Source organism: Malassezia sympodialis, genomic scaffold, assembly GCF_000349305.1.
Source record: "Malassezia sympodialis ATCC 42132 genomic scaffold, msy_sf_9, whole genome shotgun sequence".
Taxonomy (NCBI): Eukaryota; Fungi; Basidiomycota; class Malasseziomycetes; order Malasseziales; family Malasseziaceae; genus Malassezia; species Malassezia sympodialis.
This window is the reverse complement of record NW_017387807.1, coordinates 194,731-217,064: the sequence shown is the minus strand read 5'-3', so window position 1 is coordinate 217,064 and position 22,334 is coordinate 194,731. Positions and strand designations below refer to the sequence as shown.

General features: G+C 61.1%; 8 protein-coding genes and 2 pseudogenes across 10 annotated transcripts; 5 read left to right on the top strand and 5 right to left on the bottom strand.

The window, feature by feature from the left end:
- Positions 1 to 3: 3 nt before the first annotated feature.
- Positions 4 to 1,326, bottom strand: MSY001_1898 (uncharacterized protein; the record flags this gene model as incomplete). Its single annotated transcript, XM_018883723.1, has 1 exon — positions 4 to 1,326. One exon carries the CDS (start codon positions 1,324 to 1,326, stop codon positions 4 to 6), a length of 1,323 nt encoding a protein of 440 aa, XP_018740454.1.
- Positions 1,327 to 2,504: 1,178 nt separating this feature from the next.
- On the top strand, positions 2,505 to 5,690 carry MSY001_1897 (uncharacterized protein; the record flags this gene model as incomplete). Its single annotated transcript, XM_018883722.1, has 1 exon — positions 2,505 to 5,690. The coding sequence occupies one exon, from the start codon at positions 2,505 to 2,507 to the stop codon at positions 5,688 to 5,690; it is 3,186 nt and encodes a 1,061-aa protein (XP_018740453.1).
- Positions 5,691 to 6,093: 403 nt separating this feature from the next.
- Positions 6,094 to 6,897, top strand: MSY001_1896 (uncharacterized protein; the record flags this gene model as incomplete). The annotated part of the gene is made up of 1 exon (XM_018883721.1): positions 6,094 to 6,897. One exon carries the CDS (start codon positions 6,094 to 6,096, stop codon positions 6,895 to 6,897), a length of 804 nt encoding a protein of 267 aa, XP_018740452.1.
- A 13-nt stretch (positions 6,898 to 6,910) lies between these two features.
- On the bottom strand, positions 6,911 to 8,507 carry MSY001_1895 (uncharacterized protein; the record flags this gene model as incomplete). Its single annotated transcript, XM_018883719.1, has 4 exons — positions 6,911 to 6,982; positions 7,089 to 8,168; positions 8,245 to 8,350; positions 8,500 to 8,507. The coding sequence occupies 4 exons, from the start codon at positions 8,505 to 8,507 to the stop codon at positions 6,911 to 6,913; spliced, it is 1,266 nt and encodes a 421-aa protein (XP_018740451.1).
- A 159-nt stretch (positions 8,508 to 8,666) lies between these two features.
- On the top strand, positions 8,667 to 13,715 carry MSY001_1894 (annotated as a pseudogene). The gene is given in 2 exon segments: positions 8,667 to 9,841; positions 9,848 to 13,715. Coding segments are annotated over 2 exon segments (5,043 nt in total).
- An 852-nt stretch (positions 13,716 to 14,567) lies between these two features.
- MSY001_1893 (uncharacterized protein) lies at positions 14,568 to 15,143 on the top strand (the record flags this gene model as incomplete). The annotated part of the gene is made up of 2 exons (XM_018883718.1): positions 14,568 to 14,574; positions 14,602 to 15,143. 2 exons carry the CDS (start codon positions 14,568 to 14,570, stop codon positions 15,141 to 15,143), a joined length of 549 nt encoding a protein of 182 aa, XP_018740450.1.
- Positions 15,144 to 15,600: 457 nt separating this feature from the next.
- On the bottom strand, positions 15,601 to 15,820 carry MSY001_1892 (annotated as a pseudogene). Its single transcript has 2 exons — positions 15,729 to 15,820; positions 15,601 to 15,703 (listed from the first exon to the last, which is right to left on the bottom strand). Coding segments are annotated over exons 1-2 (195 nt in total).
- Positions 15,821 to 15,920: 100 nt separating this feature from the next.
- MSY001_1891 (uncharacterized protein) lies at positions 15,921 to 17,381 on the top strand (the record flags this gene model as incomplete). The annotated part of the gene is made up of 1 exon (XM_018883717.1): positions 15,921 to 17,381. One exon carries the CDS (start codon positions 15,921 to 15,923, stop codon positions 17,379 to 17,381), a length of 1,461 nt encoding a protein of 486 aa, XP_018740449.1.
- A 93-nt stretch (positions 17,382 to 17,474) lies between these two features.
- Positions 17,475 to 19,429, bottom strand: MSY001_1890 (uncharacterized protein; the record flags this gene model as incomplete). The annotated part of the gene is made up of 2 exons (XM_018883716.1): positions 17,475 to 17,502; positions 17,538 to 19,429. The coding sequence occupies 2 exons, from the start codon at positions 19,427 to 19,429 to the stop codon at positions 17,475 to 17,477; spliced, it is 1,920 nt and encodes a 639-aa protein (XP_018740448.1).
- A 1,567-nt stretch (positions 19,430 to 20,996) lies between these two features.
- Positions 20,997 to 22,316, bottom strand: MSY001_1889 (uncharacterized protein; the record flags this gene model as incomplete). Its single annotated transcript, XM_018883715.1, has 1 exon — positions 20,997 to 22,316. One exon carries the CDS (start codon positions 22,314 to 22,316, stop codon positions 20,997 to 20,999), a length of 1,320 nt encoding a protein of 439 aa, XP_018740447.1.
- Positions 22,317 to 22,334: the final 18 nt, after the last annotated feature.

The following is a 22,334-nucleotide window of genomic DNA, read 5'->3' as shown; positions in this document are numbered from 1 at the left end:
ATTTCACAAGTATGAAAAGAGGGTGCTATAGTAACCAAGAAAACCGAGCCAAATAATACAGCAAAGTGTGACCATAGACAACGGATGACCAGCGAGTGTTCCAGAGTTGAGATGGGAATGAGCGTCAGAAGATACAGGCGTGTCCGTAATGTTGCTACTAATAGGGAAAAGGGGGGAATCGCCGGGATGCCAGCCCGAAATTAGATCGGTGTCAAACAAAGCAGATACACCCTCATCACTTCCGAAAACTTCGACGTCGTGCGACCAATTGCCAGCCACAATCAACCGGGGTTGGAAAGGACCCGAGAGGTGATGCTTCCAATTGGGAACATCGGAAAAATTGCCCGGGTAGCCAGAGACATCTAGATTCGTGCCGCCCAAGAGATTGATGTACTTCCAGAATGCCAAATTGCGCTGAACTCTCTGAGTGCCGCCTTGAAGTAAGGCCATGCACTCCTGGTCGCCATTATTTTCAACATCCAGCAGACCAGCGAGGTTTACCACGTCGCGAGACGCATAGTTTCGGAAATACCTCGTAGGCTCATGACCCGCGTAGGGTTTGATATCAAACTTGTCGAATCCATAACGCCATGTATTGTAAAGAGAGCAATGAGCTTTGTCAACCATAGAAGTGTTCGTGATAGGGCGGTCGTGCGTATAATATACATTGGAGCTTGGATCACCCACTAAAAATCGAACATGAACATTGGGTAAACTAGGAAGGACGGCTGCCAGACGCGCCGAAACTTGCGCACCTCCACTGTGGCCAGCCACAGTGATATTCTGGATCTGCGGGAAACGAGACTTGTCAGAAAAGTACCGGATAAGATTGTCCATGACTTCGTAGGATGAAACGCTTACGCCTTTGGGGTGGTTGGACTGCTCGCCAGCTTGCCAGACATTGATATCGCCCCAGGCAAGTTGTGAACTAGTATATTCTCCTTTATTAAGATTCGTTGAATAGAACAAGGGCGCGGCAATGACAACGTTTGGATCCACATTAGGGTTACCAGCCTGGATTTGTGCCATAACAGTGGCATTCATGACAGACCAGTAGTTGTCTGCGTCGCGGAGACTACCATGGATGACAATAATGGCATGCTTTGATTGCCTCCGATTCACAGACCGTGTCAGATACGTCGCCATCTGTGCGCCATCGCGGATGGGAAGAGAAGCCAGATAAGAACCAGGGGGATCCGCTCTAGGACTATGATTCTGCGACACGTCAGACAAACGAAATATGTACCTGACCCTCTTGAGTGCCGGAGGCCCGCGATGAGGCAGCTTTTTGATAAGCCTCTCGTCGGTGCTGTACGCGCAGTCCATTAGCTAAAATAGCACATGTGAGCAGCAACAGCAACCAGGTCAACTGTCTCATGAAGGCCTCCCCTAGACACTAACACAACCACCGCGTAAGGGTTGATATGAATGGATTGTCGATCCTCGCGCCAAGACAGGTCCACAGCCACAAAGAAAGCTAGCTCTCCAGGGCGGTAAGAAAAAATGCAGACAACATAAAAACACCATTGGCTACACGGCGGAGAATGCCAAACTATCAGCATAGCAAGTCGAACATTATATAAGCGATAAGGAAGTCAAAAGAGCAGCCGGCACCCTTTGGTCGTGCAACGAACGTGCCAGGATCGACAAGGATGAATAAAACGGAATGATTCGTTGGCAATCCTTGGCGCGCTATCTAAGAAAACGTGATGACCGCAATGTCAGGCTCGGCACTTGTGCAGTTCCGCCGATAAAAAGTCCAAGCCCACGACCGAAACTAACTGCATAAAACCGCAAATAATCCGACAGACAGGGCGACGGCGTCAAAAGAAAATACAACAATGCAAAAGAGTAACAGATAAGAAAAGACGCAACTTGACGCACATAACACGCCAGGAGAAGCATCCTGTATGATAACGTAATCACCTATGAATCCCTACAATGAAAACAGGCGATTCCAAAAACAGAAACACCAGAAATCCACTCTCGGCCGAATAGAGTACAGGAATGCACATGAAACGATGCATGTAATGGGATTTATAAAAACATTTCCTGATGCGTTCACAGTTAGAACCGACTTGAGCAGGAGCTCGGTCCTAGATATTAGTCAGATAGAAAAACACAAGTGAAATGATCCAACCTACGAACCCGACAAACGACCCGGATTACAAAATTGAGCCAATCCGAAGCACATGTCGGACCATCGGATCCAGTGCCGCAAATCCAGTGCGCCAGCTCACCCGAAAATGGACACAACATGGAAGGGCCCAAACGATTCGCCGACGGCAGCTCAGCGCATCAGGACCAAGCAGCAGTAAACGAGTGTAAGCAAGCGGGAAGTACTATATAACAGAAAGGGCCTCGATAAACACTTCTCTTACCCTTACCCCTTGACGCTCCCCTGTCCTACGGTGTCCGTGGACTATATACAAGCACCGCAGAGCTTGTAACGGGATATCCTGGATCTTCTGAGCGTCTGGTTTCTTCAAGGTTAATTCGTCAACATGTCCTACAACGGGCAAACAGAACTTCCGCCGCCCATCGTGGTGGCTGACCGTGCCTTTACTCAGGAGACCCCGGTCACGCAGCCGACTCACTACGAAGGTGCTGAGTACCAGGCCCACGATGGTGAGACCAACATCCACTATGATCAGGCCAACTACGGTCAGTACACTCAGTACCAGGAGGTCGCCCCCCAGCAGACCTACGAGCAGCAGACGTACGAACCGCCTGCTGAGGCTCCTCAGGACCAGGTTGCTCCTGTTGAGAACGAGAAGGCTGCCGAGGAGGAGGCTCCTCAGGATGAGTACGGTCAGCTTGTTGCCTTCATTCGTTCCCAGAAGGGCTCTTCCAACGAAGAGGAGAACAACGATGGCTCGCGTATCGTGAAGAAGCGCAACTGGCTTATGCCCTGGAAGGTTCGCGAGGTCCGCGTCAACAAGGACGGCGAGGAAGAGACTATCTCTCAAAAGGTTCCTTCGTCGTGGCTTGAGACCGACGTGTTCCAGGGTATCAGTGAGTCTGAAGCTACTAAGCGCCGCTCTCAGTTCGGTTACAACGAGCTGGAGAGCCCCCACGAGAACCTCGTGCTCAAGTTCATTGGTTTCTTCCGTGGTCCCGTCCTGTATGTGATGGAGCTTGCCGTTGCGCTTGCTGGTGGTCTCCGTGACTGGATTGACTTTGGTGTGATTATTGGTATTCTTATGCTTAACGCTTTCGTCGGTTGGTACCAAGAGAAGCAGGCTGGTGACATTGTTGCCCAGCTCAAGGCCGGTATTGCCCTTCGTGCTACTGTGATCCGTGATGGTCAGGAGAAGGAGATCGAGGCCCGTGAAGTCGTCCCCGGTGACATTGTTATTGTCGAGGACGGTATGACGGTTCCTTGCGATGGTCGTGTGCTTGCCAGCTACGATGACAAGGATCTCTCGCAGGCTACTGCGATCCGCAAGCGCATGGAGGAGACCCGTCATGGCAACGAAGAGGACGACGACGATGACATGGGTGTCGACAAGGGCCCTGCGATCATTGCTTGTGACCAGTCGGCTATCACTGGTGAGTCGCTCGCCGTCGACAAGCACATTGGTGACAAGGTTTTCTACACCACTGGTTGCAAGCGCGGAAAGGCTTACGTGCTGGTCGAGGAGATTGCCAAGCAGTCTTTCGTCGGTAAGACTGCTGCCCTTGTGACTAAGGGTGGTGACAATGGTCACTTCCAGAAGGTCATGAGCTCGATTGGTACTTCGCTTCTGGTTCTTGTCATTGTGTTCGTCCTTGTCATTTGGTTCGCTGGCTTCTTCCGCAACATTGAGATTGCCCGCCCCAAGGAAAACAACTTGCTCGTGTACACCCTGATCTTCCTGATCATTGGTGTTCCTGTCGGTCTTCCTTGCGTTACCACCACCACCATGGCTGTGGGTGCTGCCTACCTGGCTAAGCGTGAGGCTATTGTGCAGAAGCTTACTGCTATTGAGTCGCTCGCTGGTGTCGATGTGCTTTGCTCGGACAAGACTGGTACCCTGACTGCTAACAAGCTCTCGATCCACGAGCCTTTCACTTCGGAGGGTGTGGACGTCAGCTATATGATGGCTGTGGCTGCTCTTGCTTCGTCGCACAACGTTAACTCGCTCGACCCCATTGACAAAGTTACCCTTACTACCCTCCGTGAGTACCCCGCCGCTATTGAGGAGCTTGAGTCCGGTTGGGAGACGAAGCGCTTCACTCCCTTCGACCCTGTGTCGAAGCGTATTACTTCGGAGGTTCGCAAGAATGGTAAGGACTACGTGGCTGCCAAGGGTGCGCCCAACGCTATTCTGAAGCTGTGCGCTCCTCCTAAGGACCAGGCTGATCAGTACCGCAAGGTGGCTGGCGACTTTGCCTCGCGTGGTTTCCGTTCGCTTGGTGTGGCTATTCAGGAGGATGGCAACTGGCGTCTGCTGGGTCTGCTTCCTATGTTCGACCCGCCTCGTGCCGACACTGCCGCTACCATTGCTGAGGCTCAGTCGCTGGGTATCTCGGTCAAGATGCTTACTGGTGACGCTGTGGCTATTGCGAAGGAGACTTGCCGTATGCTTGCCCTGGGCACCAAGGTGTATGACTCGCAGCGCCTGATTGGTTCGGGTGGTATGGCTGGCTCGGCCATCCACGACTTTGTGGAGGCTGCCGACGGTTTCGCTGAGGTGTTCCCTGAGCACAAGTACCAGGTTGTGGAGATGCTGCAGCACCGTGGTCACCTGACGGCCATGACTGGTGACGGTGTCAACGATGCTCCTTCGCTGAAGAAGGCTGACTGTGGTATTGCTGTCGAGGGTGCCTCGGATGCCGCCCGCTCTGCTGCCGATGTGGTGTTCCTGGATGAGGGTCTGTCGACCATCATTACTTCGATCAAGGTCGCTCGTCAGATTTTCCACCGTATGAAGGCGTACATTCAGTACCGTATCTCGCTGTGTATCCACTTGGAGATCTACCTGCTTCTGTCGATCATTATCCTCAACGAGACGATCCGCGCCGATCTGATTGTGTTCATTGCCCTGTTCGCCGATGTTGCCACTATTGCCATTGCCTACGACAACGCTCCCCATGCCCGTGAGCCTGTCGAGTGGCAGCTGCCGAAGATCTGGATTATCTCAGTTGTGCTTGGTTTGATCCTGGCCGGTGGTACCTGGATTACGCGCGCTACCATGTTCCTGACTGGTGGTGGTATTATCCAGAACTTTGGTAACGTTCAGGAGATTCTGTACCTGGAGGTGGCTCTGACTGAGAACTGGCTGATTTTCGTCACTCGTCTGGGTGGTGGTGAGTCGGACATCACGCTTCCCTCGTGGCAGCTGGTGGGTGCCGTCGCCGTGGTCGACATTATCGCCTCGATCTTCTGTCTGTTCGGTTGGCTCTCGGGTGCTGAGCAGCGCAACTACCTGACGGCTCCGCACGGTGGCTGGACTGACATTGTGACTGTTGTGCGTGTCTGGGCCTTCTCGTTCGGTGTCATTGTCATTTGCGCTCTGGTGTACTACGTTATGTGCCGTATCCCTGCGCTGGACCACCTCGGTCGCCGCAACCGCTCTACCAAGAACGAGGTTCTGGAGGACTTCTTCACGAACGTGCAGCGTCTTACCCTGGTGCACGAGAAGGGCGAAGATGGTCACGATGTGTACTCGTTCAACACTCGTCTCGATGTGGACGACGACGAGTAAGGCCTATAAAGGCACACCGTTCGTCTGTGGCGGACTCGGAAAGATGGAAAGGCATGGACCGTCTTAATAATGTTCCCTTTCTAAAGTATACGCCCGTTTTATCCGCTGGTATTTCTCGGATAATGCTTGTGCAAGGTGGCATCGGCTCTGCGGATGATGCAACTTGCTTTCACAAGCCGGCAGTTTGGATCGTTGTTCATGTCTGTAGACGTGACTTTTTTGTCTGCCGTAGCACGGGAAAGTTTCCATTATCTTTCTATGTAATTGTTGAGCTCGCATGGTGAGCCTAGACTGGAGCCGTAGTATCACGTGGCGACAACGCGGTAGGGCAAACGAAGAATTTGTCCCAATTATCAGTAGGCCCTGTGAACGGACGCGCCTTTTTTGTCTGGCAGTGCCCAGCATGGCGAACAAGTTGCCCATGGTGGCGCCCCTGTACCTGCCCGGACGCGAACCGCTGCCGCCGGGCATCACAGAAGATGACCGCGAACAGATGAAGCAGGCCCTAAAGTACCAGCAATACATCGTGTCTGCGATGGAATCGTGTGTTGGCAAAGCCGCCATCTCCGGTGTGATCGGATTCGGGTTGGGCGCCTTCTTCAGCCTGATGAGCGCTTCTCTGGCAATAGACGATCCCATGCGCCAGACCATGATCGACCGGGCGGCATTTGAAAAGGCCAAGCGCCTTGAGAGCGAGGCCAAGGGCGCTGCCGGGTCGGGTTCGACGGCAGCGGCTCGGGCGGGCGCGCCTGCACGCGGCGCTGCCACGGCGCCGCTGCCCCTGGCCGCGGCGGCCCCGTCCAGTGCAACGCCGACATCGCACTCGGCTGGCCCGAGTACCGGCTCGATCCTGTCTAAGCTGCCCCGTGGCGAGTACTTCAAAAACTTGCCGCCGCCGCCGCCGCCGCTGCCGGCCACATCTATGCAAAGCACCAAAGAGTTCTTTATACAGACAGGGCGCAGCATGTACAGCAGCGGGCGCGGCTTTGGAAAAGTCGGCGCTCTGTACTCGGGCATCGAATGCTGCATCGAGAGCTTCCGCGCGAAGAACGACATTGTGAACCCTGTGGCTGGTGGCTTTTTAGCGGGCGGCATTCTTGCGCGGAACACGGGCCCGCAGACGGCCTTCGGGAGTGCGATCGCATTCGCTGCCTTCAGCGGAGCCATCGACATGTTCCTGCGGCGCGAGACCTCGGACGAAGACTGAGTGCGCTAGCTGCCTATAGATACAAGCCCTCGGGCGTGCCCTCGTTCTTGCGATCAATGACGCGCTCGCGCGCCGTAACAAAGTCCTGGTGTGAGTGGCGTGCACGTACCTTCTTTGTGACGCGCATGCGGCGCTCGCGGAGCGCGAGGAGACCCGCCTCGGTGGTCTGGCGTGAGCAGGGGCGTACGTACCAAGCTCTTGATATCGGCGCCGCTGAGGTCGTCCTTCATCGCGACGAATTCCTCTAGGTTGACGTCTGGGTCGAGGTTCATGCGCGACGTGTGCAGACGGAAAATCTGCATCTTCGTCTTCTGGTCCGGCAGCGGGAACTCGATCTTGCGGTCGATACGCCCGGGGCGGATAAGCGCGGGGTCCAGGCTCTCAATCTTGTTCGTCGCCATGATCACCTTGACATCGTGGCGCGAGTCGAAGCCGTCCAGCTGATTCAGCAGCTCCAGCAGTGTGCGCTGAATCTCGCGCTCGCCACCCGAGGTCGAGTCGTAGCGCTTCGAACCGACCGCGTCCACTTCGTCAATGAACACGATGCTCGGCGCGTGCTCATCGGCGACGCGGAACAGCTCGCGCACGAGCTTGGGCCCGTCACCGAGGTACTTTTGAATGAGCTCCGAGCCGACGACGCGCAGGAATGTGGCGGAGGTCTGGTTGGCGACGGCCTTGGCGAGCAGCGTCTTGCCGGTGCCCGGCACACCGTAGAGGATGACGCCCTTGGGCGGGCGGATACCCATCTCCTCGTACAGCTCAGGATGCGTGAGCGGCAATTCGACCGACTCCTTGATCTCCTGGATCTGCGACTCGAGGCCACCCACGTCCGCGTAGCTCTCAGACGGCGCCTTGTCGAGCTTCATCACGCTGACGCTTGGGTCGGTGTCCTCCGAGAGCACACCGACGACGGCCATCGTCTTGTGGTGCAGGAGGACGCTGCAGCCGGGCTCCAGGAGATCCTTGTCGACGAAGCTCATGATGCTGACATAGTACTCGGGGCCCGTCGAGCTGCTCACGATCGCATGCTCGTCGTCAATGATCTCCTCGAGCGTGCCCACGGCCATGGGGCTTCCGCGAATATCGTCCACGCGCGTGCGCTCTTCGGCATCTTGGTCGTCCTTGGGCCGCAGGCGGTCCTGGTTCATCACAAACTCCTCCTCGAGGAGGAGGTGGTCCTTGATGCGCTCCAGCTTCAGCAGCTTCAAGCGGCACCGTGTCGTAGGATACACGCTCGGGAGCTTCGCGGCCGTGTCCGAGTGCTTCTTCTTCTTCCCCACACGCGTCGGCACGGGCGGCTCCCACTTCTTGGGCTCTTTCTTCTGCGCGTCAGCGGCCTACACGTACCTTGTTGGCCTGGCCATCCTTACCAGTGCCACGACCGGGCGCACTACCACTGGGTACTTGTCCCTGGATGTGAGCGAGATTGGCGGGGGCCACGTACCATGCTGCCCTGTGTGATGGCAGGGGTCGCAGGCCGCGCGTTCCCTGAGGGAGCTACTTCACGTGACTCTCGCGGCGGCGCCCCTGGCTGGCTACGCTTAGCACCGCAGGCGGCGCACGGCGGCGCGCGGCAGCGCGCGGCAGCGCGCGGCGGCGCACAGCGCCATGGTCTCTTACACAGGCAGATAGGCCCATGTATCGACGCTGTGCTGTCGGGGGACAGCTCGGTCCCGTCGTCGCACGACCCCCGGACCGACCTTGCTTATGCGAGCAGGATCTAGGCCGCCCCAGCCACCGACGTCTTCCCTGGCTCCGGCGCATGAGCAATGGCGCTGCTCGTCGACCGAACCGCAGCGCCCAACGACGGGCCCAGGCCTCCCAAGACAGAGGACGCGCCGTCGACGCCGCCTCGGCCACCCCGCCCTGCCGTGTCGCGCTCGCCTGAGCTGATCTCGTGCCTGTCGCTGGGGCCGCCCACGCAGGGTGCCGACGCTGACACGGCGCCGCGCCGCGGCGAGCGGCGCAGCAAGGCCCAGGCGCTCTCGGCCATGGGGAGCCGCGGCGACGCGATGTCATCCGCGGCGCTGCCCGCCGCGCCGCATGCTGCGCGGCATGCGACACGCAAGGCGCGGAGCAGGCCGCCCCTCCCGCCCCTCGTTTTCGATACCACCGACGCCAAGCCGGCTGCGGGCGCGCGCCCCATTGCGACAGGCGCCTCGACGCCCCGCCACGAGCCGCCGCGCACGGCGCCCCGGGCCTTTGGCCTCGAGGAAGCGCCGACCTTCTACCCGACCTGGGACGAGTTCCAGGACCCGCTGCAGTACATCCAGTGGACCGCGAGCCCGTCCGGCGGCAACGGCATCGCCTACGGGATTGTCAAGATCGTCCCGCCCGAGGGCTGGCACATGGACTTTGTCGCGGACGAGCAAACGTTCCGCTTCCGCACGCGTGTGCAGCGGCTCAACGAGCTCAGCGCCGAGGGGCGCGTATCACAGAACTACCGCGAGCAGCTCGTGCAGTTCCACGCGCAGCAGGGCCACGGCCGCGTGCATGTGCCGCAGCTCGCGCACCACCCGGTCGACCTGCACGCACTCAAGCAGGCGGTGCCCCAGCCGCCGCCCGCGGCCGACTCCGACGCGTGGACGGCGCTGGCGACGACGCTCGGCTACAGTGTCGAGCAGTACCCCCGCGCTCCGAGCGTGCTGGCGTCGGCGTACGAGCGCCTGATCGCGCCGTTCGAGGCGTTCCTCGCGGGTCTGCGCGCTGCGCCTGCCGCCCCCGAGAGCGCCGCGCGCCCGAGCGCCGCCGACGCGGATCCCTCGTGCGTCGCGTGTGCGCGTCCCGCCCCCGCCGTCGTGTGTGCCGAGTGCCATGCCGCGTTCCACCTCGCGTGCGTGCAGCCTCCGCTGCGCCAGGCGCCGCGGGGCGCGTGGGTGTGCCCGCCGTGTCTCGTGCACACGGGGGGCGACTTTGGCTTCGAGGACGGCGAGACGCACAGCCTGTACAGCTTTTGGCAGCGGTGCGACGCCTTCGAGCGCATGTGGGCCGAGCACGCAGCGCAGCGCGGCGGCGCGGACGCTGCGGCGTGGGCGGCGTGGGCCACGCTTCCGCTGCGCGAGCGCGAGGACCTCGTGGAGCGCGAGTTCTGGCGCCTCGTGCACGCGCGCGACGTGTGTGTCGACGTCGAGTACGGCGCCGACGTGCACTCCACGACGCACGGGCACGCGTCGCCGACGCTCGAGACCGAGCCGCGCAATGCATACGCGCGCAGCGGATGGAACCTGCACAACCTGCCCATCCTGCCCGGCTCGCTCCTGCGCTACATCCGCTCGGACATCAGCGGCATGACGGTGTCGTGGATCTACATCGGCATGATGTTCTCCGCGTTTTGCTGGCACAACGAGGACCACTACACCTACTCGATCAACTACCAGCACATGGGCGCGACCAAGACGTGGTACGGCGTGCCAGGCGCTGACGCAGAGGCCTTCGAGGCGGCGATGCAGCGCATCGCACCGGAGCTCTTCGCCGCGGACCCCGCGCTCCTGCTGCAGCTCGTCACGATGATGAGCCCTGCGCTGGCGCTGCGCGAAGGCGTCCGCATGTACGCCTGCCACCAGCGCCCGAACGAGTTCGTCGTCACGTTCCCCAAGGCGTACCATTCCGGCCTGAACCACGGGTTCAACGTGAACGAGGCGGTGAACTTTGCGCTGCCCGACTGGATCATGGACGACCTCGCGTGCGTGCGGCGGTACCAGCGGCACGCCCGCGCGCCCGTGTTCTCGCACGACGAACTGCTCGTGACGATAGCCCTGCACCACCCCCAGCTCAGCACCGCCCTGTGGCTGCAGCATGCCTTCCGCGAGATGGTCGAGCGCGAGCTCGCTGGCCGCGAGCGCCTTCGTGGGCGCATCGCCGCCGAGGAGACATGGGACGCGCCCACCGAGGTGTCGTGCGCGCACTGCAAGACGCTGTGCTACCTCAGCCACGTAGTGCGCAGCGACGACAGCCCGGCCGCCTGCCTCGCGCACGCCGACGCGGTGCATGGATCCGCGCCGTGGACGCTGCGTGTGCGCCACACGGACGCCTTTCTGACGACGCACAGCGCGCGCCTCGCGGAGCGCGCCGCCGTCCCGGTCGCCTGGCAGCAGCGCGTGCGCCGCTTCCTCGAGCAGCACCCCCGCCCCCCGCTGCGCATGCTGCACATGTTTGTGCAGGAGGGCGACAAGATCGCCGTGCCGCTCCCCGAGCTGCCCCAGCTGCGCGCGTTCCTCGCGCGCGCGGCGCCCTGGGTCGCGCAGGCGCAGACCTTCCTGCCGAAGCGCCACGCCAAGCCGGCGCGCCGCGGCGGGCGCCGCGCGTCGTCGCCGCCTGCGCCGCCGCCCCCTGACGACACGGACCGCACGCCGGAGGCCCTCCTTGCGCTGCAAGCGCGCATCCCCACGCTGCCGTTCGAGGCGCCCGAGCTGCAGGCCATCGACGGCGTCGTCGACCAGATGAACGCATTCTGCCGCGCGGCCGAGACGTTCCTCGGCCGCGACGCCGAGGCACGCGACGCCGCCGCGTCCGTGGACGAGGCGGAGCGCACGCTGGCGCAGGGCGAGCTCCTGCACATGGACCTCGCGCCCGTGCGCCGCCTGCGCGAGTGGATCGCGCATGTGCGCTGGTTCGCCGAGGTGCACCGGATCGGCGCGGGCTTCCTCACCGGCGAAGAGGTGGACGAGCTGCTCGCCGAGGGCCGCCAGTGCGGCGTGCCCCTGGCGCACCCCCTCGTGCAGCGCCTTGAGGCGCGGGCGGCGCACGGCCGCGCGTGGGCCGAGCGGGCACGCGCCCTCCTCGACACGGCGCCCGTCCTCACGCGCGCGGCGCTGGCCGACCTCCTCGACGTGCCGCCCGACGTCGCGGCGCCCAGCGAGGTGCAGGCGCGCGTGCATGCGCTGCAGCACAAGGCCGCCCAGTGGGAAGAGACCGTCGCCGACTTGTACCACCACACGCACCCGTCGCGCGCGCCGCTCGGGCCGGACGCGCCGGACGCGCCACCGCGGCTGGACGCGGCGCGGCAGGTGCTGGCCGAGGCGCACGCCGCGCGCGTCGAGCTGCCATTCGCACGCGATCTCGAGGAGGCCATCACTTTGCACGACCGGTGGAACGCCGACCTCGCGCGGGTGTTGCACGCCGTGTGCCCACCCGACGAGCCGGCGGCCGACGCGGTCCGCGCGCTGTGCGAGCGCACGATCCGCTGCGCGAGCGCCGAGGCGCTGCACCGCGGGTGCCGGGATGAGCCGACGTACGCGCCGCTCTGGACGTACCCGCCGGTGCCGTACCCAGCGCCGCGCTCCGCATGCAGCGACGCGCCGTGCCTGTGCTTTGCGCCGACGGACCGCACGGCCAGCGTGGCGTGTGCGACCTGCTACACCGTGTACCACCTGCGGTGCCTCGGGCGCAAGGCGAAGCCGCCGCGCGGCTGGCGGTGTGCCTTTTGCGATGACGCACAGCTCCCGGCCTGGCTGCAGGCGCGCCGTGGCGTCTCGCAACTCCCACTCGTGGCGCTGCTACAGAACCCCGCGTACCAGCGCGACCAGTTCCGCTTCTTGCCATCCAACTATGTGCGGCTGCAGGCCGCGGTCCGCGCCACGGTCGAGTTTGGTGTGGCGGCGTGCATGCAGTTCCGTGCCGGCGCGCTGCCGGCGCGCCTCCTCGAGCCCGCGGCGCCGGCACTCCCTCCGGGGCCGCCCAGTGCGCAGCTCAAGCACCTCGCCCGCCGCGCGCTCGGCTGCCCGATCGATATCTTGCTCATCGCCGACGCGACGCCCCAGTCGCACATCCCCAGCATCCTGGATGTGTGCCGCCCGGCGTTCCACGTCCCACGCGCGGCGCCCAAGCCGAAGCGCCCGCCGAAGCACGCGCGGTCCGAGCCGGACGGCGCCGCGCCGCGGAAGCGCGCGCGGCGCGCGCGCTTCCAGTTTGCGGAGGAGGAGCTTCTTGCGACGCCGGACGGGATCTACTGCTACTGCCGCGCGCCGGACAACGGCACCATGGTCCAGTGCGATCGGTGCTCGCAGTGGTTCCACAGTGCGTGCATGGGCATCGATGATCCACAAGCACTGCAGGACAAGTGGTTCTGCCCCGTGTGCTCGTTCCGCCTGCGCACCAAGTACCCGTGGGCCGAGATCAAGATCCGCGACGGCACACGTGCGCTGCCGGCGGACGTGCCGGCGGACGTGTTTGTGGATGTCACGGCGAGTCTCAAGTCGCAGACGGTGCCTGTGCTGAAACGCCAGCCGTGGATCTCGGGCAAGCGCATCGTCCTGACGCTGTCGCACTTTGAGCCGGCCGTGCCGGCGGTCGACGGCCCGGCCAGCCCGGCACCGGCCGTCGCCCCGGGGCCCAGCGACCCTGGGCCGCGTGCTCCCCCGACGCTCCCCCGACCGGCCCCACCGACCGCGCCCCCGGCGCCGCCGGGGCCTGCGCCGCCCGAGTCCCTTCTCCAGCGACCCACCCTGCCCCTCTCGCTCGCCGAAGAGCGGCACCGCGCGGGCCGTGCCAACCTGCTCCGCCGCGGCGTGAGTGAGGCCATGATGCAGGCCTACTCGGTCGGCTGGAATGGCGAGTCCATCGTGTGCCAAATATCGCCGGACTGCCACATTCTCCTGGGTCCCCACATTGTGCTTGCGCGCGACGACCCGGACGGGACGCACCTCTTGCGCATGGCCATGGACGGACTTGTGCCGTGGGCACGCCGTGTGCCGGTGCCCGCACAGCCTGCGCCTGCGCCGGCTCCCCCACGGCCCCCCCCCGCCGCGCCACCACTCGCACGATCCTTGCTGTCCGAGGCACCCATGTCCTTACCTGCCCACCCGAGCCAGCTCGGCTAGTGAGCCTGTAGCGCCATCTTCGCCTAGGCGCATCTCGCGCGCGAGCCGCGCCATGCGCGCACACACCGCCATCACCGCCAGCGACACAGGCGCGTGCATCGGCGCAGGCGGGGTCTGCAAATGCCCCTGCAGGTGTCTGCGCGTTAGATGATGTACATACGCATAGCACAGAGTGCACTGCTCCTCCACGTCCATCAGAGCGCTCGCCAGATCTCGCGCGACGGCCTGCACAGCGTCGCGCTGCGTCGCTGGCAGGGCGGCACGCGGCGGGGCCTCGTACTTGGGCAAGCTGGGTAAGTGCGGCTCACGCACCTGGACCACGACGCATGCGCGTCGTCCCAATGCGATACGTAGGCATCGGCGACACTGCGCAGCACACGCACGCCCACAACCTCGTCGGGCGCGTCTGTTCGCCTCGGCGTTGGAGGCGCGTCGCCGCGCACGCGGGGCACGCTCTGGGCAAGCGAGCCCGTCGTGATGCGGGAGGCCAGCACCTTCACGCGGCGCACAGGCCGCCACCATACCATGTGCCGAAACTGCGCGGCACCCTTGTACCACAGTCTGTGCAGTACCTGCACCTCGGCTGCGAGCTCGCGAAGCTTGGCAAGGAGGAACCGATGGCTCTTGCGCAGGACGACGAGCGTTGAAGGGCCTTTGGACGACACGGGTGCCATGGAGGGCCCACGCCGTTTCTCGCCGTGGCTCTTGGGCCGTGCGCCCGCCGTCATCGCGCGCCGTGCGACCGACAGCGCGCGGCGGCGGCGGCGGCGGCGGCGGCGGCGGCGGCGCTTAGTCATCCGACCGCGCGCCACGCGACGCGACGCCACACCGTGTCGTTCTCGTTACGCTACAATGGACGGTGCGTGACGCGTAGCTTACACGCCAGGCTACGGGGACAACCCGTTCGGGGCCAACTATGCTGGCGGTGGCGGCTTTATGGGCGCCGACGGTAGTCAGGACGGACAGGGACGCGTACGTACGGCATGCTCACCGCAGCGCATGGGCACGCAGTCGCTGCGCCCTGTGACCGTGCGCCAGGTGCTGCATGCGTCGCAGCCGCACTCGGATGCACCATTCACATTCGATGGCGCGGAGCTCAGTCAGGTGTCTATCGTTGCGTGGGTGCGCAGTGCGACGAAGAACGCCACGAATATCCAGTATACGATCGACGATGGCACGGGGCAGATCGATGTGCGCAAGTGGATTGACAACTCGATGGACGAGGGGGCTGTGGTGGACGATATGGAGCCGAACCAATACGTGCGGATTGTGGGCGAGATCAAGTCGTTCAACAACAAGCGCAGCATCACGGCCGCCTCGATGCATTTGCTGCAGGACCACAACGAGTACCTGTTCCACCAGCTGGAGGTCATCCACACACACCTTGTGCTCGCCAAGGCGTCTGGCTCTGTACGTGTGCCACGCTGACACAGACGACCGCGCCCTCGCACGCTGGGGCAGCCGACATGTCGGCCTACGATGACGCGGCCCTGCACAAGGCCGACGGCATGGCTGCAGATCTGAGCCAGCTCTCGACGCTGCAGCGGCGGATCTACCAGACGATCGCCGCGGAGGCGCCCGAGTGCCCTGAGGGTGTCGACCTGCAGACGGTCAAGGAGCGCTGCCGCAACGTGGACCCAGCTAAGATCCAGTACGTCGCGCCTACTCACGCCCAGGGATGCCGTGGATGAGCTGGCCAATGAGGGCTACATCTACCAGGCCAGCGATGACACACACTACCTGACGACGGCCGGCTAGCGTAGCCTCCATCTCCCACACACGCCATGGACGCGCGGTTATAGTACATAGGCCCGTCCTGCTTGCTGGGCAGAGCCCTACTACTCAAGGAAACGGACGTCCCCCCGCGTGGGTTCTGCCATGTGAGCACAGCGTACGCACGGATCAATGGATGCAGCTGGGCCATGTAGACACACACCCACATGATGTAGCAGCAGGCGAGAGTCATGACGGCGCTCCACCGGATGAGCCTGCCAGTGAGCAGCGTGCACCTACACTTGGTTCGGGCCCTTGGGCGCCGTGTACCAAACGGCGCTCCCCGCACCCGCGGCGAAGAAAAGCACCCAAATCGCCGTCCAGCCCGACATGAGCAGCTCGGGGCAGGCGGGGCGGCGGGCTCGGTGCCTCGCGCGATGCTACTCACGTGATACATAGGGCCACGCGGACCCACGCCGCTCCGCCAGGGGCATGGACCTGGGACTGGGCCGCGTCCAGGCGTTGCTGCGGCGCGTCGGCTCGCCTCACACACGCTTCCCTGTCATCCACGTAGCAGGCACCAATGGAAAAGGCAGTACCATTGCCTTCCTGGACTCGATCCTCACGCACCTCGTCGGGCTGCGCTCGGCGCGTTTCAACACACCCCACCTCGTCACTGCGCGGGACAGCGTGCGCGTGCATGGCGGCGAGCCCATCGACGAGACCATTTGGGATCGCGCAGTGCACCAGACGCGGATGGCTGACGCTCGCGACGTGCCGATTTGTGCGACTCCGTTTGAGCTCCTCACCGTGCAGACCCTGCTCGCTTTTACCTTGATGCCCCCCGAGTCGCAGCCCGAGATCCTGCTCATCGAGGTCGGCGTCGGCGGGCGGCTCGATGCCACGAATGTGTTTCCTCGCGACAATGTGCTCGCGAGCGTGATCTGCCCCATCGCCCTGGACCACGAGGGACTGCTCGGCCAGGGTCTGCGTGCGATCACGCAGCAAAAGGCCGGCATCCTCCGACCCCAGGGTCTCTGTGTCGTGGCCGATCAAACACCCGCCCTGCCTATCCCGGCGCCATCGGCCATTCCGTCTCCCTCCGCCGAGGTTCTTGAGGTGCTGCAGTCCGAGTGCGAAGCCCTCGAGACCCGCGTCGTGTATACCCACATTCCCTGGTCTGATCTACGTATGACCCAGGCGCCCGGCATGGCTGGCGCGCACCTCCAATGCGCCCTGCCGGTGCAGGCTGCGCAGGCGGCTCGTGATGCCACACGCGCCCCGTCGGTGGCCATCGACTTTCGCGTGGATGCTACGCTCGCGCGTGTGTCCGGAGCTGCGACGGCGATCCAGACGCTCTGGGCGTTGGCGCACGATCAGACACCCTACCTGGATCCATGGGCGGACCTGCGCGCGCGAATACGTGCTAGGCTGACGCCCGAGGCCTCGCCCAGGCTGTGCGAGGCCCTGTCCCGGTGCCGCTGGGAGGGCCGGTGCGAGTGGCACACGTTAGGCGACGTGCCTGTCCTGCTGGATGGCGCACACAACGAGGCATCGGCTCTGGCGCTGCGGCACTATGTGGACCTGACTCTGAGCAGGCATCCTGCAGCGGGCGTGACATGGATCATGGCGTTTTCGCAAGGGAAGGACGTTTCGAGTATGCTGGATGTCTTGCTGCAGCCTCGAGAGCACGTTTCGCAGCGTGTCGCTTTGGTGCCTTTTTCGACACCCGTCGAAGGCATGCCATGGGTATCGCCTGCATCCCCCCACACCCTAGCCGAGCTCGTCCGCTTGCGCGGACTCGAGGCCCATGCCTTGGCGAGTCTTGGCGCGGCCCTGGCATGGGCCGAAAGCGAGCCCATGCCGTCGCCCCACGTCGTCATTGTGTGCGGCAGCCTGTACTTGGTCAGCGACTTTTATCGTAATGGCTATTCTCATCGTCGTCTACTGTAGGAAGGCTACCATGAATTGGACGAAGACGCCGTATCAATGTTGTGTGTAAATGTAGGAAACACGGAATGAGTGACAGCAGGTGGATGAGCTTGGTCACTGGGATGCGACAGAGAAGGGGTGTCTGTGGCCCGTGGGCTTGTCAGCATTCGCGTCGACCCAGGCCCTTCGTGCCGTGGGCCCGTGGGCGGCACCGGCGAGCCCAGCGGGAGTTGGATGCCCAGGTCAAAGGCAGACTCGGCCTGCGCACGAGCCCCCACGGTGGCCATTTCGGGTGCTTGGCTGACGACCGGCGTCCAGGCGGTGGCCACATAGTCAAGTGCACCGTGATCTTGTACGTTCTGAGCCTCATGCGCGCGCAGCGTCGCCGTCGTAGGATCCGTTTCATGCACAGAAAGATCACCAGCAATAATAGGTGGCGGCAATGGGTGGCTGGGGCCGCTTCCCATGATGGGACTCCGCATTGCCGAGGCCTCCCCCAGGTGGCCCGTTTCATCGCTCATATCAGCAAGGTCCGTCGTCTCCATACTTGCTGCACTGACGCCACGCAGTGACGGCAACTGGCTCTCCCGCAGCGCGGAGGGCACGTGCCGAGGGCCCAGCGGGTGTGCATAGTGCGCTGAGGCCGCAGCCGGCGCTCGTTCCTCCGTCACGGGCTCGTTCGCCAGCGGTTGTGCAGGCGCCGCAGGATGCGCCTCCGCAGGCGCAGTCGGCGTGGGATGCGCGGCAGCCGGCACGTCGCCGGGCCTCGACTTATCTTCATCGGAGCGTGCGCTGCACCAAAAGCGGTGGCCCATTTGCCAGCCTTTGCTCTGGCACTGCTTGCTGCAATACTTGGCCTTGCGGCAGCGACGGCACTTGGCAAACTCACGGGGGTACGACTCCCACTTTCCACACAGCATATTCGCGCACTGTCGGATCCCGCCGCGGAATTCATCCTTGCGGCACGCATTGCGCATAACCACACCCGCCCAGTACTGAATGTCCTGGGCCAAGCGCGGATACAGTGAACACATCAAGCTGGGCGTGCCCGATGAGCGTGAGGGCCGATGCGTGAATCGCTCCGCCAGCGAGAATACACTGTACAACACAGGATCACTGGGCTGCCACGAGCGGTTGGGCAGGGTATCTTCCGGCCATTCAGGACAATAAATCATGTCGTCCCGGATGTCCGCATTGTGAAAGAAATGCCGCACTTGAGGGTACTTGGACAAGTATGCCAAGAGCTGGAGACTCAGCAGCACTTCTTCTTCACGGTACACGGGTAATGTTACAGGGGAGGGTGAGCGAATTGTTGCCGTAGGCGATGGCCTCATCATGTCCGCAGCGGCAGCTGATAGACCCGTGTGCCTTGCACGGGGTGTCTCTGATGCCTCCATCGGTGGCACACCGCCCGACTCCTGCGCCAACGAACGGGAAGGCACACGAGGTGTGTCCTGGGGCGCAGAATCTCTATCCCCTTTTGCTTCAAGTGGAGCGCCTGCACTAGAGCAGGCATGTGTTTCTTCCGTCATCATGTCCGTGTCTTCTGCACATTCACTGGCACTGCCACTCGCACTTGCATCGCTCGTAAAACGCTGCACATCCTGGACAGCATGCGCCATGTCTGCATCAGTATGCCAATACGAGTTCTCCGCAGGGGCCGCTCCGTCGGTCTCCATGGGTGCGGCGGGGGGAGGCGCTGTCGGCGCCGCCCGCAGGTGCGGATACATCACGCGGCGCATTCCGTGCGGGAAGGAAGACAGCAGCTGCTCTCGAGTGATGGCCAAGGACTGCTGGATATGCAGCTGCTCAGCAGCGGTGATATAATTTTGAAGCACCATCACAATTATCGGAACCATTCCGGCTTCCACAACACGTGAGCGAATCGCCTCACTGCCTCGCACACCAATATTCACCACACACTGAAAAGCAAGACTCCATTTCCAGTTGGCTTGCATTTCAGCCATAGAGCCAGGGCTTCTCTCCATACTGAGGGCGGACGTAGATGTGCGGGGAGGGTGCCGCAAAATATGGATCAAACGCTCCAGACCACCATCCATCGTCACCATCTCACGTATCCGCGGCGAGGTAGATGCAAAGTAAGCAAAGTGGTTTAGCGAGTTGACGAGCGGCAACGTCGCAGTGCAATCGAGTGCTGTCGGTTAGCCTGAACTCGAGAAGGGGCGCAAAGATGAGGCAACTGCCAGGCATCAGAAACATGATATCGACAGATCCTCTTGCTGCACGTAGGCATACAAGAGCCTTCCGTGCTTGACTCTATATTAGGTTGGATCATCCTTTGGGGGAAGCAGCCCCACCTTTGCGCTGACCCTTTTTCATCATACGTACCTCGCCGATCATAGACCACTGCACTAATAGAGAGACAGGCTTTGTTTTGGGACGGGTTGCTAAAGTTACTTTCTCTCATAATATCCTGAGATACTCTGAAAGGCACGAACAAAAACAAGCCACCGTCGTCGGCTGGGAGGCAACAGACTCACGGCACGGACACTTGCCTGCTGCACTTCTTACGTAGAGCAAGTACTCCCTCTGTTACGGGGTGATCCGCGACAGCAACACCGAGGGGAAAACCAGCCCGACTCGACGAGAGGTGGCGGTGAAAGCCAAGAGGCCTAAAAATTAGCACATCTTGCTGGGAGGGTAAGAAGGGGAATTTTTAAAATATTTTTCTCTGCTGCCAGCAGCGCTCGGCGCGCTCATCCGGATTTGGTCAGGGATTCTGCTCATACTAGGATGCTGTGCGCACCTTTGTAGCATTCGAATATTTCTAGATGAGCTATAGAAAGTCCACTCTTAGTTGAATATACATGAAACGTGTTTTGATACTGATCAACCCCCCCATACCTTAGGCGAAGCTCTCTTGGCCCAGGGCGGCCCACAGGTGTCCGTTACTAGCATGTGGAGGCCATAGCTGCCGCGCGTCTGTTGTTGAGAACCATCTCCATGGATGGCTATGCAGACGCACAGGCTGGAGTGAAGCATGATCACGCGGTGGGACATGCTGCTCATCTAGATGCTCTGGAGGAGTCTGTGAATCGCCAAATTGATGCGGATGTGCAGACTCTGATGGACAATATGCGGGAACTAATTCTCCTTAGTCGTGTATGTATGCGTGTACTCATTAGGCTAGATCGGCGACAAGGACCATTTCGACGTCCAGCGGGAGAAATTTCTGCTTGAAACACGCGCTGACAGTATGGTACGTGCGACGAATACTAACAGTAGGTCCAGGCTGCCCAGTCGCTCTATTTACTCTCTGATTCCTTAAAGCTATCCCTTTTGCTCTCCCAATCATCCATGTCAGAAGCGCGGGACCATGAAGCGCAGGAGCTACTGGAACAGACGAACCGTCACATACATAAATGCGGGCAGTTGCTTGCCGAGCACCTCGCGGGAGCCCAAGCCATGTCGTCGCCCGAGTCACCACAGCCAAACTAAAACGACTATTCAGTCTTCGCGGGTTTGCAGTCACTACGCATTAAAACTACAAATGTTGTAAGATAGATTGCCATTTTTAGCCAGCGCCATGCTGGATGGTCATGATTATGTATTGGTCATTGACTCCCTGGTCAATTTGGGTATAAGGCTGTTGGAGCACACATGTGGCCATGCCAATTATTCTTCTCTCAGATGCCACACGCTCTCCTCATCCAAACTCGCGCGACGGCGAGCACGCGCTTCACTTGCTTTTTTGTGTTTGGAAGCATTTTGACGGATCGTCGGTGCAAAATCTTCTGCACTTCTCTCGTCTTCAATATCATCAATAGTTTGCAGACCTGTGTCAGATCCAGTATAACTGGCACCACGACGACCTCGAGCACCTAGCGATGTAGGTGCTGAGGCAACGCGCACTCTGTGGGGTGCGCTGCGCAGAGACGACGGGGCGCGGCGTGTTGATTCACCTTCAGATGTAATCGTTGGGGCGATCCAGGATGGCGCCCCTGAGCTGGTGCCACCTGAGCCAGCCGGTGTGGGTGCTTCTGGAAGACCAGCCCGACGACTATTGTTTGTCTGACGAGCATAGGCACCTCCATAATACTGAGACGAGCCTTCCAATGTGCTGCTGTCTTCCGAGGAAAGGCTGCCAGAGTAACTTGGATCACTGTAGGCAGCTCCACGGCGACTCGATCGGCCTTGAGTAAGAGTTTGACTGCTGTCTGAGCGACTTTCAAAGCTTTGTTTTTCGCTGTGTGGATCGTACAAGTGCGACTCCCGGTAGGTATCAGGCGTAGCTGACTTGGCGCGGTACTGCATGGGCTTCGACATGGATGCAATAGGCGTCGCAGCCCCATGTTTGTATTCCCATGCGCGAGTCCCCCACTCATAAAAGGGTTCGCTCAGCGAGTCTTGGTCCACAAACATAAACATGTACATTGCCATAAACAAGTCAAAGGCGAGAAACGCAACCTGAATACCAAAAGTGGCGTACGCCATACCCACGACCCAATTCACCATGTCACACAAATGACCCCAATCTGCTGGCTTCGGCCAGTGATAGTACCCATCCCAAATGCAATTTTCGTGGCCACGATAATCCGCAGCATAGGCTAGGGCACCACTGATCCAAATGGATGACATGGCAAACTGGAACAAAATCTCGATCTTCATCGTAAAGGTGAGGGCGATCAACCCACCACGTCGAATGGAAGAAAGTGATGGTAAAAACAAGTAGTAGCCAAAGTAAAGGATGGACGTGAAAATGCCCATAAAAAGAATGAAGATCATAGAACTTAGCGGCGGAAAGATCATCGGCTTGTGTGAAAGGTAATAGTTGAGGATGATGGCCGTCATAATCGCGCAAGCTAAAGCCATAAGGCATACAAGGACGGTAAATATCACCCGGATCGCCATGAGGGTCTTGGGGTGAGGCGATGGCGGCATGTTTACTGGCTGTTGAGCCGGCGTCGACAGTGAGTAGCGCTCTGGAAGTACCATTTTCCAATTTAAAGGCGC